The 18,211-nt window shown below is 36.8% G+C and overlaps 1 protein-coding gene and 1 long non-coding RNA gene across 2 annotated transcripts in view; one reads left to right on the top strand and one right to left on the bottom strand.

The window, feature by feature from the left end:
- Window positions 1–12,950, bottom strand: part of LOC149535838 (DNA-directed RNA polymerases II and IV subunit 5A-like) — a 97,837-nt gene extending 84,887 nt beyond the window's left edge. The window contains exon 1 of the mRNA XM_089803718.1: window positions 12,485–12,950. Coding sequence (XP_089659844.1) covers window positions 12,485–12,715 — 231 coding nt within the window. The 5' untranslated portion in view covers window positions 12,716–12,950. The remainder of the gene's footprint in view (window positions 1–12,484) is intronic.
- On the top strand, window positions 9,416–10,115 carry LOC149535839 (uncharacterized). Its single transcript, XR_016356792.1, has 2 exons — window positions 9,416–9,652; window positions 9,960–10,115. It is a non-coding gene; the product is annotated as an uncharacterized LOC149535839 (long non-coding RNA).
- Window positions 12,951–18,211: the final 5,261 nt, after the last annotated feature.

Raw genomic sequence — 18,211 nt, 5'->3', positions numbered from 1 at the left:
CCACATATTAGTAAGGGCATAGAAAGTCAAAGGAGGGCGAGCATAAGGTAGACCAAGTGGTCCCAAGGTGGTACGGACAATTATTTTCAGCCAATGAAAAAATTATTTTAATAAGCACTTGAAGATATTACACATAACATTGATATGAATCACACGAGAACTAAATCTCCATTCAAAACAACTAAAGGTAGAAGCATATAGTTTTGAAGATCCAACGAGAAAGCATTAGAGTTGAATAAATGTGAAATACCACCACCAATGATAAGGGATCATAATTTTGTAGCATGTGATATATAGAACATGGGAACAAAAGCATAATACTCTAGCAAGGTAAATGCATTGGTCACAAACCCAATAAAGGTATGTATAAAGTAATTATTTTTTTAAAGGTTCTTCCTTCACATTAATATATAATATGTTAGTAAACATAATGGCTATATTTAATGCACATGTATATGGAAGTTTATAAAGAATGATATTTAACATTTTGATATTATCAATATTGGGAATTCAAATTTATTCAAGAATGGAATTTGATATTTTGTTTACGCGGGTGTGTCGTGGAGGAAGAAATTTCAAGTGTGTTGAAGATATCACACAATGGATCGGCAAGAGGGCACATGGGGGGCCTGATGTCATGGCACACAAGGTACTACTTGGGCTTTGGTGGTCAACCTTGCTTACAGATGCCTGCAAGTGGGTATTGAGTTGTGATACTTGCTAAAGGGAGAGAAAACGATTGAAGCGAGCTTTAATGCCATTTTTCTCATCTTAACCTCAAGAATTGTTTAAAAGGTGGAGCCTTGATTTTGTGGGACCATTGAAGGTAAGTAGCATTCAAAGTGTTGGTGTATAGTGGTGGCCACAAAGTACCTCACAAAATGGGTAAAGGCAAGGGCCCTACCTGATAACACCACAATCAACACAGCAAGGTTTTTGTACGAACAAATTATGATATACCAAACCATATCACAAGTGACTGAGGAGTACACTTCGTAAATCAAGTGATTGTACAATGACAACTGACTTCAAAATATTCCACAACTTGTCGAGTCCATATTGTCCCTGAGCAAATGGCCAAGCAGAGTCAACAAACAAAGTTCTTGGATCCATTCTATACAAGACATACTATGCAGAGCAAGACGATGGGGAACAGAAGCTCCCTATCACACTCTAGGCATACCATACCACCTATATGGTTACTAAAGGGTACATACCCTTCCAAGTCATGTACGGGCAAGAGGCCATGGTACCAAAAAAATACACCATACCAAGCTTGAGAGTTGCAGTAGAGCACTGGCTTGGAGATGAGGAAAGTTTGAAGGAACAATTGTCCACCCTCTTACAATTGGATGTGCAGTACATGACAACACAATGGGCGATTAAAGTGGCCTAATGAAGAAGAAAATTTTGGCATGACATACACCTCTAGCAAATAAATTTCCGGCCTGAGCAATTAGTATTCAGATAGAATAATTGCAACAAACTTCAATTGGGGAAGTTCTAAATTCATTGGCTAGGACCTAAAAAGTGAGAGGAGCAGGATTTAATGGTGTGGTTTACTTGTCAACATTGGATGACAATCCTTTCAGAGATCCAGTAAGCAAGTCAAAACTTAAGATTTATAAAGAAAGAAAAAGGTTACAAATAGCAATCGATATGTTGGGATATACAACAAAGGGAGATTGGACAAATGGTCGTAGTAAGGAGATTAGAGAAGATTTTCTCATCACAAAAGAACTCAGCCGAAGCTAGATTGAGCCATACTCATTATGGCCTCGAAAGAACAGATGGGAAGGAAGCATGTGGAAGGAATTGCAATTACCCAAGTGCATAAACAATTCACAAATGAATAGTTTGAACCCCTTGCACTATGGTTAAGGGTTCCCACTATGGGTAAGGATAAAAGGGTACATGAGGTGGAAGACACCCTATGAAGGAAGAAGAGAATGAGTCATAGCCTATGATACTAATGAAGAGTCTAAAGAGAAACTCAAAATGTAACATGCAGCCAAGGAGGTTAGCAAAGAAGACTAACATGAAGAAATTGATCTCGAAGAGTATGGTACCATTTTGCGAAGATGGTGATAAAAACAAATGACCTATTCATTAAGGTAGGAGACAAATGCATTGACCAACTCATCAAGAAATGTACAGCTAAAAGGAAAGAAGCCCCTTATCAACCCACATCAAATGCATTGTGGAAGGTAGAACCTAATCATGAAGGGCTGCCGACTATAAAGGCAAACGAAGTTATATGGTACCAAAAATACATAGGCAAGTATGTACATAGAATTTAAAAAGGGTTGGGACCTGTACCCCTCGCGGACAAAATATTTGGTCAAAAGTACTTGGGAGCTTGTTGTGAAAATGAATGTTAGAAGACACCTCTAACACTTGTTTGTGGCAGTATGCTTCAAAGGTCAAAGTCCACAACAGTGAGGAGAGAGGGATAAAGAGGGAACGAGGTAAAGAAAATAAGGAACTCTAAAGGAGGCCAAAAGTTAAAACAAAAAGAGAAAAAAAAAGGCCATAAACTTGAAGGAAAGAGATGTCATAAAATTTAAGAGGAAGCATGCAACCCTAGGAGCATAGCATGGCCTAAGTCAATTTATAAAAAATTTGGAATCCCAAAAATGAAATGGTTAAAAGGGTACAAATGAAAAGGGAAGGCAATGCAAAATTAAAAAGAGAAAAAGCAAATTGGTAGAAGGTTAGTATTGGAAAAAAATATAAAAGACACAATAGGGAAAAAACATAGTTACACCACCCTGGGGGACGGGGGGACGGCGAAACGAGGGGACAAGTTTCCGGGACGGGGGGACAGAGGGGCCTTAATTTGGGGACGGCGGGGGGACGGTGGGGGGACGGCAGCAGGGGACAAGAGGGGTGTATATATCTATGCATATGGTATTTAAAAATGTTAGTTATGAAAATATGTATTGCAATATAGGATGTAAAGATGTAAAAGAGTGAATACTTGAAACATTGCATTGAATTGGAACATCGAACATTAAACATAAATAGTCGAATTTGCAAATAGTGAATAGCAGGATGTCCCCCATCCTCGGTGGAGGTGGTGGAATCTAGTGGCACCGCTGGGGACGGGGAGACGGAGTCCCCAAGTCTCCGGTGCGTTGAAGTCTCCGAGACGTCGGGCAAAAAGGGGGGGGACGCGTCCCCGTGTTACTATGGGAAAAAATTAAAAGGGGACTATAAAAAAATTAATTAATTCAAGTGCCTTACTAGAAACCTAACCCTAGAAAGACGCTATAAACATTTTGGGAGCCAAACCATTTCTTAGACCTATGCAAGGAAGGAACAATGCAAAAGGAAAGGATTTTCCAAAGCAATTTTTTTCATAGGCACCGAAGAAAGAATTTGGAGGAGGGGTTATATCACACAATTTGAAGCAAACTATCATCAACCATATGGACCAAACAAAGGAAGATAGGAGTTGTACGACATACAACTACGAAGAAGTTGCACAACACAAACAAAACATGATCTACACACCTACGACCAACATAGCCCCTATATAATGCACTAGGCTCACCACCCGTACAACGAAAGGATAGCTCACAACCACATACCCTATAGTTGGAAGGAGAAATTGCACTTGTACAATTGTAATCCATGCGTAGGGGAGAAAAGGCACACAGACTGTTACACAAACCGTGTGCACAATGAAGCAAGGGAGAATTGGGATACATACGGTCACCCACCATACATAGCAGGCAATCTGCATTTGTACTATTTGTACAGTCATGGGTTGTATATTACAATGCCAAAGCAGGGTATGCACAAGCAAACAAAGGGTACACATTGCATAGGAACATTAGCAAGGAAGCAGAAGGGTGGTGCAATCAAGAAGATGCTAAAAGGCAGATATGGGAACTCTAACTTAAGAAACATGGTCGACCCTGAAAATAATGCAAAATAATGATTAATCAATAAATCATAAATTAAAAAATTCAAATATTAATCTCTAAATCAAATTCAAATTGTTCAATGCATTTAGGGAATTAGAATGATCAATCACCTCTATAGGAAACAAGAATATTTAGGAATGTCCTATTCCTCCTATCAGTCCACCCATCTATCATGATGATGCAACCCGTTTTGCTCCAAAAGACTCATTCATCCTCTAATTCAACTTTTATTCCTTCAACCGTTTCTAACAAAAGGGGGCTACTCAACTCAGCATTAGTAAAGGTTTCAAACCCAACCGACAAATGGTTATAACATCTATCATGCCTTGCCAATAAGGAGACATGTCAAAAATACATTAGATAAGTACATGTTTTAAAATTATAAAATTCATTAAACAGAGCCAACTAAAAACTTCAATCTATAAATTTGAATTTAAAATAATTAACCAGCTGCAATAAATAGAATGTTGCATAAGTACCAAAACTTCCATCTATAAATTTGAATTTTAAACAATCAAATAAAAAAGAATTAACTGGCTGCAATAAATAGAATGTTGCATAAGTACCAAAAACTTGCAAATTGCTTTCTTTGCAGCATAATGGGCCTCCTTGATCCAAGGCATGCTCTCAAGAAAGGGTTGTAAACCAGGAGTAGTGAGTAGCACAAGATAATTGTCAAACCTAAACTTTTGAGCTCTAAGACCAAAGATAACAGTGCCACTAGAAGGAGCTAAAGTAGAGGCATTGGCACTAGCAGAAGAGCTCGAGCAAAACAAAGGCAAGGAAGAACCCTCTCCAACACAACCTACAAATGTGGTTGAACGGGAACCATTGCTATCTAACTCCTCCCTTTGCCTCTTCTTTGCTTCCTTTAATTCTTCAAATGTTTTTAGTTGCACATAACTCGCATAAACAATCTCAGGAGGTGCATTAAAACACAACTCAATATCATGGCAACATACACCAACAATATAGTATTTAAATTTATCAATGCCGCGTGATTTTTTTTTTAAAGCATTTACATTTCACCTGTCCTTTTGCTCTACTGGGAAATTCTTTGGTATATTTCCAAGCATCATTCCTTTGAACTGCTTTCTTATCCATAGATTTAGGTGGAGGATCGAAAGCAGACATTGGGGTAAAATATTGTTTTCAAAATGTCAAAGCTACTGCAATAAAACAATTTTTTTTAAATATCATTTGTGCATTGTGTCTTATGAAACAAATATAAAAAAGAAAAAAATTGAAACATCAAAGTTCAAACTTCATTCGGTTAGAAAAAATTGTATAAACATATTTACATTTTTTTGAATTTTTTCTTTATAAAAATAGTAGTAGAGTTAGCTATTGTTCTTTCATTGAAGTTTGAAATTTGAATTTGAAAGGAAAACATTGAAAGAAAAGTTTTGTTTTTTCAATGAAGATTGTTTACTAGAAAATACAAAAAAAAAAACATAAATTTCACATGCAAATTTGCAAATTAGAAGAGTTCTTTGCAATTGCTAGTATGGGCTCGTTGATGTTCCAAATGCAAGTATTACGCTATCCCAATGTTGAAGATTTTTAGCTCTTCCTCCCTGCTGGTTGCACTTCAATGGACTCTTATTTTCCTTCTAATCTCACGCTTCTCTTTTCTTCTCAGTAAAATGAAATAAAGTGCTGCTTTTTAGGGTAGAAATGAACAAATAGCACCAAAAAAACAACTTAAAACATTATGTAATATGTTGTGTTTTTAAATTTTTTCTCTGCCAATGTCAACCAAGTCTTGTCATCAGGACTCAACAGGTCAGCCTGTGACTTGCCAACTCGCAAGTCAAGGCAAGTCTCAGCCTGGACTCATCCGATTTCAGGCCCCCTAGGACTTGCCCAAAATCACCTAGCTTGTGACTTGTCGAGTTTAGGAAAGTCCAAGCAAGTTTGGTTACTCTGATATTTAGCATCAGTTATTCTTTCTTGGCTGCTCAAATGGTGGCGTCAATATTTATTCCAGCATCAGAACTAAATTTGGATAGATTATTATTGGAAAATTCTATGGACTATATAAAAAAAGAAGCATGGAATGCATTTTGATAAGATAGAAGATAATATAGTATAGGAGCTCATATGTAGAACTCATCTGGGTTGCAATAGGGTAAGAGAGTTACCAAATTTTGTATTTGAAGGCAAAAATAGTGAAATATATTCAGGGTAGTTAGTGACAGATAGGCTCAATATGTAACTATCCTTTTTAAAATATAATAAAACCAATACTATTTTATGCATATTGATTGCTCTTTTGCAAAAAGCATTCCTGGATAAAAAGACATGAATGAATGTGGTAATATTAAATGTAGCACTCTCAGATGGAAGTTCAGAATATAATTACCATAGGAAATTAAACACTGGTTTCAACCCAGAGTAAAGCATCTTAGTTTCAAGATTAGTGAATAATGTTAATAGAAAAGGGGTATCCAAGTAAAGTATATTAAATGAATTTGCAGTAGAGCCGATATGGAATTGAGCAGATCAAATATAATTTTCCAGTGCCTTGTTCATAAGTCAAGAAAATGTAAATAATTATTGGAATCAATATAAGAGATGTGTATTAGCTGCAAAAACCAAAACAACTACAAAATCTATACAAACTAACTCCATATGTAATTATAGAAAGCATATCATGGCATAATTTCTGATAGAAACATGGAAATAAGACTTTGCCTGGAGATAATTTTCAACCAGAAGGCTACTGTCATAAGGGTTCAGGTAACTAAGTTTCTCATTAGTCAAGGAACCAATTAATATCATTTTCAAACTAAAATTTAATGCAGGCGCAAGAAAAGTATCAAGGTATTATTCAGGTAGAATACAAATGAGTGATGAACAGGTACACTCTCTCTCTCTCCCTGAGAAATCTTTAGCTTCGGCCCTTTATCTATGCAAAAAAAAGAGGCCTGGAAAATATATAACAGAGTTAGTGAATGAAGAGAAGAAATGGACTGATTTTGATATCGGATTCATAGAATTCACAGCTTGCAAGCCCTTCTTTTGGTTTTGATGGCCTGCATGCCAAGGCTGGTTAGGTTAGAACTATCAGTAGCCTAATTGCTAGTAACCGTTATTTGTTGTTGACTCATTTGTAGCCTGTGCACCTCCTAAATAATTATGAGTTTGAAATTGAATTGTGTCTTATTTTCAGCCTACAGAAGGATGCAAATTTAATGAATAGAAATTGTGTCGGTTTGTTTGGCTGCTAGATTTTGGATATTCACTTTGAATACCAAAATCTAGGCTACATCACTTTCATTAAGAAAACTTGTAACTATTCATTTATTGAATGACACTAGTAAAGTCATTGTATGTTTCAGTAGGCATGAAATATCTGTTATTACAGTTTCTCGATCCAACTGATGTCATGTTTCTACATTTTATTTAGTTTACTCTGAGGTCAAGTTCTTTACCAAGGGAATGAGAAAATTTCTTGAATGACAATAGCACTTTCAGGATGCAGCCTTCCAATATCATTCTACCAACTTGAAAACTATTATTGATTATTTGAATTGTCTGCCCTGATCATCAGGATTTCTCTCCGTGTTGCTTTTACAAGGATGAAGAGGTTTTAAATCAAAATAATATTTTTTCTATCGTATCCTTTGCAAAGCTAATTTCTCAAGTCAGCTAATATTTCTGTCCTTTAGACATAAAATTGTCCTTATTATCTACCTTACCATAAGATGTATAGGTATAAAAGTATGCCACTTGTTGACAAAACACAAACCAATTCCAGCATCGCAGCCATCATAAGACAAAATAATAGAGTAATTAATACCCAAAGGTCCTCTCTTGAACACCACCGCTACTGGTGTCTCAATCAATGTGGACCCAAAAAAATCCCATCAACAGTATGTGTTTACTTGATTCCTAATCAAACCACTGTAATCACGAGCGGGAGTGGGGGGTCAAGGGAAAAATAAATTCTCCGACTGTCAAAAAAAATTCAAATATATACCTGCCTCCAAAATTATAATATAATCAACAATGGTATTTTTGCCTTTCCTCATTCTAATGCAATCTAGTGTCTTGTATTCCTTCGCCTAGCCTTCCTAAATCTTTCTTGGCAAGGGCCTTTCCCTTCAGCTTATATGCCACAAGTGAGGGTGACATGTCGTGTTGGATTTAGATCTGGCACTCCCATTTCGTAACCCATTTTATTTTACAACAAAATTTCATCCCATCCAAGATTTATTTGAAGTCTTTTGCTTTCCAATTATAAAGCATAACTATTTGTTGTAATCTCTTGTACTTTTGACTCCAGTTTGTGTCTTTGGTATGATCCACTTTGACAGTTTACATACTCCTGACCTGGTTTTGTGATTCCTGGGTATTTATGTTCTTTATATTTGTCTTTCTTTTAAAAGAAATAAGTATCAGAAAAGAAAAAACTAAAACAAACATAGGCCAAAAGCAGCCATGAAAAAACTAAAAACATGGGATATGAAAAAGCACTGATCAGTAAGAATGGAGTTTATAGTTGTATCTACTATCAACTATCAGTCCTAAAAACCCTACGGTTATGGTATAATGCTAAATGAACCATTCCTAAGGGTGCAACCAAGGATTCAAAACCCTTTATCATAATAACATGTTGATATTATCTCCATCAGATGTGGCAAATTTGTGGAACAAAGATTCCATGGTACAATCAGTGTTCATTAATTCTAGCGATTTAGTCCAAGCTTACATATGCTTATAAATCTAAGGCCTGAAACTTTAAAAACGTCCAATAAAAAAAAACTCACCAATTAAAAAAAATCTAAGCGTCAAAGCTCAAAGAGTTTAAATTGTAATTCTAATAAGGCATGCCAAACCTCTAACACATTTAAGGCAAGGTGGTACTGATATAATTATAACGCACATGCAAGCACAACCAACACTCAGATATCTTATGAATGAATTCCAAGATTTTCTTTGCTTATATATCTTTGAAATGTACTCCAAGTATGCCCATATTTACAAGTCTTCCTCCTAGCTGCATTGAGAGGCCACATATAACCGGATCCAGTGTTTATGACTTGTAAAAGACAAATGTCCACAACCCAAACACATCACCCATAACAACATTTTACACATTATAATATAAACCTCAGCCTTGCTTTAGATTTTATCAAATGAATTTGAGCATTCGTCTAGTGCATTTAGAAATTTCATCATGCACAAAAAAAAAAAAAAACCTAAACAAGCCCAAGTTCAATGCCTCCAAAAGCTTTAGAAAGGGTAAACACTAAACAGAAAACCAGAGTGAAAGATCACTCATAGGACAGGTTCCCAACCAGCAACTTAGCTTATTCAGCCACTGCTCAACTTGTTTAGAAATTATTTGTGGAGCTAGAGAGTCCATGGACATTTTATTTTTCTGTTTAATTTTAACTTGCAGCTTTTTAAGCAGTCATATTAAGTTTTTATTTATATTACTAAATTAAAAATAATGGTTTCTGTAGTTTGTCAGTTAATGGGAATGCATGGGTTAACCCATCCTCCTATAAGGATAAAATCATTGAATGGACAAAACCAGAGGAAGCATGGGTCAAATTAATTTAGCAGGGTCAAAAGAAAACCCCAGGCCTTTAGTGGCAGGCTGTGTAGCTGGGAATTTGAAGGGAAGCTTTCTGGCCATTGGTGCTAAGGTGGAGGATGGAACTAATAGTGAAGCAGAAATCAAAGTGGCATTGCTCGCCATAAACTTGGTAAGCAATTTATCAATATGAAATATTCATCTAGAAAGGTATTGCCAAATTATCGTTAATTCAATAGTAAATGGAGAACCTCAACTGTGGAAAATATATAAAAATATCAAGTTAATCAAAGCCAGATTTCAAACCTTTAAAAAATTCAAAATCACCCGCACAGAAGTGGAAATGGAGTGAATGTGTTGTAAAATGGACAATTGCACTAAATAATAATGATAGTGGTGAAGTTTGGGAGGACTTTCTAGAGGTTCACATTAATGATGAGTTAGTACTTCAGGCAGCTGAGAATTCATTTTTCTTGCAGAAACAAGCAGCAGGTCAGTGAGTAGCAGAGTGTTTGTTATTTTTGCAGAAACAAGCAGCAGGTCAGTGAGTAGCAGACGTAATGGAGTCAAATTTCAGCCTAAGAACAAAGAAGCAGCAAATGGCATTTTTCAGGAAAATTACTGATAGAATACAAAGCGTCTTCTACATTGGCAATCCTGTAATTCTGTAGATTGTCAAAATGCTTTTGAGAGATGAGTTTATAGCTGCAGAAGGCAAATACAAAACCAATGTTAACATTGCATCCATGATATTAGCCTAGCGTTTGGAATCAGGGAGCAAAGGCGCTGCTCTCTGGATTATGAATGAATGTGCCAAAGGTCGGTGGTCCTATGGTCTGGAGGCATTCATAGCCATAGCTAGTCTTGGAGAGGACTTCGAAGTCAGAGGGGGAGACTGGTTACATTTGCAAAATTTACCCCTCCATTGTCACCATTTTTACTTTTGCATGCATCCAGTGGCTAGGGGGATAGATAACCCCAAGCACGTGCCAGGTGGAACCACCTGAAGGAGTAACTTGCAAGAATGGAAGGTGAAGGTGTCTCCGGAAACACTGCCAGTACGGAGCAAAAGCACAAAGAAACTGAAATTCTAAAGATGACTCCTAGAAAGGACAGCAAAGGTGATAGGATTTAGCCTTTTTTCAGCTTTTGATAAATTTCAACGCATTTTTAAGAACTCTGAAATTTAGTGCTATAGTTTGTATATTTTGTATTTGATGGGTATTGGGCTTCTTGGATGAAGTTCTCTGATCAGAAATTTTAGAATTGTAATGCGTGTGTAGGGGTTTCATTCTTAACTATCTATAATTTTTTATAATTGGGAGTTGAATGGAATGGAGAAAATAGGATTATTGGTAGTAGAAAGATACGATAACAATTTTTGTATTAAATTTTTTAGAATTAATACAAAGTATGCATGTATATCCAGTCTTTACCGATTTTCAAGAAAAGGGATTTCTGCAGTTAAAATCTGGAATTAAAAAATTGGAAGTAAATGTTAAAATTGAGGGAAAGTAATTTGTGGAGCCACAAGTCATTTTTGACAATATGTAGTTGCTGCTTATTTCTGAACCAAAAGAAGAGCAAGACCTTTTATAAGAAATTAAATGGCACAGAAAAATCTAAGTTCACTCCATGTAGCAGATCATAACAAGGTTAAACGTGGAACAATATCCTTCAAACCTCAAGCTGCAAAATCTTTTTGTTTAAAAATAATAAGCATGCACCCATTCTGGTATTACGGGAAGCTAAATCCTCAATACCAGGGTAAAATGACCTCAAAACTGGAAAAAAGTTTACTGAGAGATTAATTTTAAAAATAGGAGAAACCACTGACCCGGTGACTAAATAGAACATTACTTTTTAGACCTAAAAGGTGAGATTCTCATTTTTATTTAATGAATTTCAGCATATACCTAACCTGAAACAGAAGAGTGGCAATAATAAGGATACGACAAAAATCAAAATTAAAACTTCAGTCCACCTGAATGCTCAAAATAGGGTAAGACATGTATACGAAATATGAAAGACTAAATAAATCTTAAAATGTAAAGGAAGAAAAATGAGTTAGAAAAGCTTGTAAACCCAATGAAATACCCTACAGAACTCAAATTACATCACATGTACAGCTCAAACGAGGTAAAATATTGATTTCAGGCATATGTGCAGAGACAAAGGAGAAAGCTCTAGACTGAAGGAAAACACATTAAAGAAGTTGGCTATTCGTAAACATTTTATAAATGAATACCCAAATGAAATAACTTACAAAAGTAAAGACATTCTATCACGGAGCTAAACCCAGTGTGATGGGATTCCGACATTACCTACAGAATTGAAAGAAGGCATTACAATGGGAATATGTTTGAAAGAAGAAAATGGTTAGTGCGTATTGAAAACCAGATGACAAAACCTACGAAATAAAGCACTGATTTCAAACATACGTACAGAGTCAGAAGACAACAAGACACATACGTATAACACAAAGATATCAAATGGTTATCGGCAATTTTTGCCCAAATGAAATAATCTATAACGATATGATAAGCAGATTCTAGCTCAGAGCTCAAAACAGGGTTAAAAATTGAGTTCAGGCACACGTCTATTTAGTCAAACTAAAACTCCAAAGTTATAAAGGAAAAGCTAAATTTTAATTTTTTTTAAAAAGCACATAGGTACTCAGATATATTTAACACCCAGGTGACAAAGCCTGCCAAGAAAAGTGTGCTCCACCTAAGAGCCCAAGCCAGGGTAAAACACTGAATTCAGGTGTATATACAACGACGACAGACTAAAAACAGCTGAAAGGTAAACGAAGAAAACGGGTACTGAAGAATTTTCATACCCAAATGAAATTACCTATAAAAATCTAAGTAGAATCAATCTCAAACTTCCATACAGTGAAACACATTATTTTAGGCAAAAGTATAGCATTTCTTTACTATAAATTCTTTAAAGATCAAATATAGAAAATGGGTACTGCATACTTCGAATGTATGTGTCACACCTTTTCTCTTGGGTTAGTGCGGCTTCTGGTAGAGAAGAAGAGTTCGCTCCTGTTTGGCTCCTCGCCATAGTTAATGCGAAACTGGGGCAGAGTCATATTGAGGTCTCCGTCGGTCACAATATAGCCCCTGTCATCCAACATTTGGAATATAGTCCTCCGGATTCTGAAGAGCCTATGGCTGACAGGATTGCCTTTGTCTATGAATCTGTCAATAATGCATGGCTCCCCCATTTGACTTCCTAAATTATGCTAATTCTCTTTTTTTTCTGGAGAGTTGGACAGCTTAGCTTTGCTTTGCGCTCTCTGTGGCACCACCTTTTAGCAGCGTAAGAGAAATGCGGCCATCTCTTCTGTAGGTACCATCACTGCATGGCGACACCGCATTTTCTTGTTCTTGAGAAGCGTCCTCGTCTTTATAGAGATCTTGGGAATAATGAAATTGCGTTCGTTACGCCGATCACGAATTAACTTTGATGAGGGAAATTGAGGTTCATATATAATTAGCAATTACACTTGGTGCAATGAATATCATGAAGAGGTGTGCAATGTAAACTATGAAAAAATTAGTCTTCCTTAGACACTTCTGTAGTATGATTTTTAATTTTTATTTTAAACCACTGATATGATATGATATGATATGATATGATATGATATGACATGATATGATATGATATGATGGATTTTAATGACGTCCATGAGACTAAAGTAGTCTATGGGACCCATGCAATCACCCTCTCGAGTCAGGAGCGGAACTAGTCAGTTGTAAAGTTTTGGTTAACTTTTCTCTCCTTCTCTGAAGTTTGGTAATCAAATCCGCTGCTCTCTTCACTTGATCTTCCTCGAATAAATAGTTGAAGTCCTTGTTATGCAATATTTTTGTATAACCAAATCTAATGTCATTGTAAGCCAGGCACTCCTTGACAAAGTGTTGCTCTGTCTCGACTATTCTCATATTACAAAATAAACATGTTCTGTCTGCCCACTCTTCCTTTGGAACTTGCTACTGTCCAGTTTCACATCGCAGCTGATGTGAACTAGTTCTAAGTTGTGCCATCAACATTTTTCTTTCCAGTTAATAGGTGCTCTTATATAGGCCTTTTCATCATGACTAGAAGTGGGATTAAATTCTTTAATGTAATAAGATTTTTTCTGCCCTATGTGTCTTGTCCACAGAATATTGCAAAATTTTTCGTTGACAAACTTCTTTATTTCTGTAATGTTATTCGGGCAAGTTTGGATGTTGATATCCCATTTTCGCATCCATTTGTCATTTTGCTTCATCCATGTGCTTTTCCGCCTCACAAGTTTTTTCTCTATGATCAACTTGGGCCAACGATGTGTTTCCAGACCTTGGGTTTTCTTTAAATAGCTTATCATCCGAACCAAAGCACACGACTTCTAATGGAAAGGAAACCACCTCCACCAAAAGGATCCGATACGAAACTATGGTCTTGACTTTAAGATTGCATGTGATGAAGTGTTTTTGAATTATTTCTACTTGCCACCATTTCTGTTCAGACATACTACCTCCCCACACTTCACATCCGTATAGAATAACCGGAGTGACCAGCAAACCAAAAAGAGTTTTTATGGTTGTCCAATCCCATAATTCTGCATTCCTACACTTGTTTTGTAAAGAGTATAACGTCTTCCAGCCCCCTTGGATCCTTTTTGATCTGCAAGTATCCTAGTTGAGTTTGTTATGAAAATCGATGCCCAAGTATTTGTACTCTTCCACAATCTCAAGTGGGCTATTTTCAAACAAAAACTCGTCTTGTATGCTCCTATTCTTCTTCAGCGAGAAGATCATAATTTTGGTTTTGCTAGTGTTAACTTGCATTCCTACTTCTTGACAAAAATTTTCTAGTGTTGTCAAGTGCTCTTTCAAACCTTTAACTGTTCTAGCAAGAATTATGAGATCATCCGCATATAAGAGCAATCTTATCACAAAGTGGGCCAGCTGCACCCCCTCACCATTGGTCTTGTTTATCCACTCTTCTAACTTGTCAATATAAAGCCCGAATAATGTTGGAGATAGCGGACACCCTTGCTTAACCCCGATGTTGCTATCAAAATCTTCTGATAGCCCTTCTGTCATTCTGATTTTAGCTTTGAGTTGCTTATATAATCTATAAACTGCTGACCTAAGTTCTTTATGAACTTCCAACTCTTCCATTCTATCCCATAATTTATTTTGTGGCACTGTGTCAAATGCCTTTTTTAAGTCCATGAAACAACAAAAAGCCTCGTTCCTCAAAGTGTCCCAAACTTTCTCAATCAAGTGTCTAAGAGTGATGTCATGATCTATAGTAGAGTGTTTCGGTCTAAAGGCTGCTTGCCCTTTTGCATGTTTGCCTTCTGTTTCAGCCTAGTTGCTGATTTTTTGTTCTACCAAGCTGCCAAATAACTTGCCAAATAGTGGATTGATCATGATGGTTCGATAATTAGAAGGATTGTTTATATCTCCACTTTTGTGGAGTGGGATCACCACACTTGTTGTCCATTTTATAGGGAAACCTTCTCTATTGACACTGTTGAAAATTTTAGTGATGTGTGGTGTGATGGTTTCAGCACCCCATTTTAAGTATTTAACTTGAAGCCCATCTATATCTTGCGCTTTACCAGCAGCTAACCTCAATATGCCTTGAATAATATCCTTTTCGCTGAATAACTCCCCTGTAGTCTCTGTTTCCATGGTTCTACGTTCTCCTAGATCACACTCGTAGAGAGTCTTGGCATATTCCAGCCATTTGGTTCCTATTATGTTGTTCTCTATCTGCGTTTTTCTCTGCTGAAGCTCTTTCCAAAACTTTCTGGGGCTGTTTTTACCAAGATTAATCAACTCAATTCTTCTCTTGTTTACGTACTCTTCTTTCTTCTTTTTAATCAGCTGATCATACTCCTTTCTACTTTCTCTATTTATGTTCTTTTTCCAATTTCTTTTTGCTGTTTTGCATTTCTCATCAAACCACAGATCGGTTGAAAAAGTGTTCTTGGCTTCTCTTGTGGCCCTAGATCTTTTACACTCCTTCAGTGCTTTAATGATAGTAAGAACAAGATTATCCTTGTCCATGAGATGTTGTTTATTAGACTTGGAATGGTTTCTCGGAACCCTAGACAGCCGCAAAAGAGAGTTTTGGAAAGTAGCATGATTTTCTTGTGTCATTAAAGCTTTGCCAATTAGAATCATCTTCCTCTTTTGTAAAGGTTTTGGGATAATATGTTGATCTTTAAAGTGAGTGGCCACCCTTATCAAGATAAGGTTATGATTAGATTTTAGCTCCATGGGGCAATCCTCTATCTCAAAGTTAATTATCTTTGCGACATATTCTTGCAAGCATATTACATAATCAACCACACTTTGTCCATTGTATCTTTTGCATGTGATTCCACCTAATTTAGGCCACTTTTCCAAACCATTACATATGACCATGTTATATAGGCAGCATAAGCCTAGTAATTTAGCACCAAAATGATTAATCTTTCCCATGCTATCCTGTGAAGATCTTTCCCATTTTTGTGTCCCTTCTTCTTCAAGCCAAATTGGGTCTCTGCTTTCATTGTAACTCTCCTTAAGATTGAGAGTTTGGTTGTTTGCTATTCTAGCATTGAAATCCCCTATTATCATTATTTCCCCTAAAGAGCTAAAGGTTGCTATGTCTTTTTTGAGTGCAGCGAACGGGTCTTCTCGATCCAATCTATGCTTTTTATACATTTTTGAGCCTTTTGGGGCGAAGTAATAGACAACCACCCTTGTAGAAATCTGATTCTCTGTTATTTTTATCCAAATATACTGCTTGTTTACATCTTCTTTCTCTAAGCTCACAAATCTACTCCAAGTTTCTTTTATTAGAACGGTGATGCCTCCATGCCCCTTACCATTATCTATCTTCTCGTTCCACAGTGATACGTTCTTATACCCTTCAAAATCTAGAACCCTAAATCCATCATGCTCATGAGTCTCGGTAAGCATAATGATGACATTATCTTTAGCTATCGGTCCTAACCCAGGTCCTCTTCTCCAAGGATAACCTCTACAGTTCTAGCTAACTATAGTTAAATGTTCTTGGGTGGGCCCGAGTTCCTATTTATTGTATGCGATTTTGTCGCTGATTTGGACTTTGCCATTTTGTAGCCACGCCCACTTGCCATTTTCTCTTGTTGTTTTCACTTTTTCCCATTCCTTCCTCCTTTCTTCTTGCTGAGTTACGGTGAGGTCATCATCGAGATATATGTGTGTGCCTCTAAGAAACTTCCTCTTGCTGAAAATGTTGTTTTTATCTCCTGTATTCCTCATTGTCACTCTAACACATCTGTCTTTGCCTCCTCTAGTCCATTTTCTGATTCTTTGTGCTTGTATGGTTGTTCCATGCCAGTCTAATTGGTCTTTAAAGAAGTCTTTAACTAAATCCATTGTTTTCTCCTGTTCTCCATAGTCTCGTAGCCCTTTGATGACGATATTTGTTGCTTTCTCATTTCTTTCTTTTTCCTCTCTAATCTGTCTCCGAACTTTTTTTCTATGTTGTCAATAGGAGTGTTTGCTGGTCCCTTTACTATGTTAGCCCATGATCTAACTTCTTCGATTTGTTCTCTGAGTTGATTCTCTTTTATTTCCATATTGGCCATGGCATCTTGTATATTTTTCATTTGCAGATTTTTGTCTCCTTTCGTAGCCTCTCCTCCTTCCGTAGTACTTGCTGTTGTCCTCTTTTCTCCTACTTCTTTCTTTAATAATATTAATTCATACTGTCCCTTTTCCATATTAAATTGCAATTTTTGAATTTGTTCTCTAAGTGACTTGACCTCCGCTGCCAATTTCCAGTTATCCTTAGTAACTCTTTTCATTGTGATACTTTCTATTTGCTCTCTTCAAGTGCCCACACCCTTTCCTTCATAGCTACCAAATCGTTCACAAAGATGTCTGGATACCACATCATAGGTGTCCTTGTGGGGCTGTAATTATTTGGTAGCCCATCTTCCACTGTGTCTATCACCTAAGAATTATTTGTCTTCCCTTTAGCGTTAATATCTCTGATATTATCAAACCGCTTAATTGTTTCAAAGATTTCAGTCGGCCTCAAATTTATTTCTCCCTCCCTTGCGTTGTCTGAGGTATGTGGAATCAGTTTTGGAAGTAAAGCTGCTAACTTCCCTCTTTTTGCATTTTTAAACTTTCGTATCTTTCTCTACCTAATTATTCTTTTATATTGCTTGGCATTCACATAGGTGTAGTTTCCTCCTGTGGGCGGTCCACTGGCTTGTGAGAAGCTCAAAGTGTTTGTGGGTAAATTACCATTTGTCCCTCCAAGATTGAATGAACTCGCATGTCCGACTGAAGGTCCTAGAAGAATGAGGAAGCTCCCTTGATTCCACTTGATGATGTTGTTGTGCATTAAACTATCCCTGTATGTCAGGACCAAGCCACTGTTACCAGAGATGTCATTGTGTTTCGTAGCTTCTCCCAGATTAGTTTGTTGTTCTACTGTTACAGGTGCCCTGACTATCAGATTCTCTGCCACCCTGTTACTGTCAAATCCTGTGTTTTGCAAGGTGGACCCACCCAGTTCTGGTTGTGCCTCTATTATCTCCGGTTGATCATTCAATGATACTTGTACAAGTATCTTCTATGCAGATGTTTTTGTGATTTCCTCGTTTGTTCCTTCCATGAGTACCATATCGTACCCACTGGTGCCTTGTTATAGATAGTGATCACCAATATAGAGTCGA

The sequence above is a fragment of the Cupressus sempervirens genome, chromosome 10, assembly GCF_028749045.1.
Source record: "Cupressus sempervirens isolate cs-2001-9-10 chromosome 10, ASM2874904v1, whole genome shotgun sequence".
NCBI lineage: Eukaryota > Viridiplantae > Streptophyta > Pinopsida > Cupressales > Cupressaceae > Cupressus > Cupressus sempervirens.
Note: the sequence above shows the minus strand (reverse complement) of the source record. Positions and strands in the feature narration are given on the sequence as shown.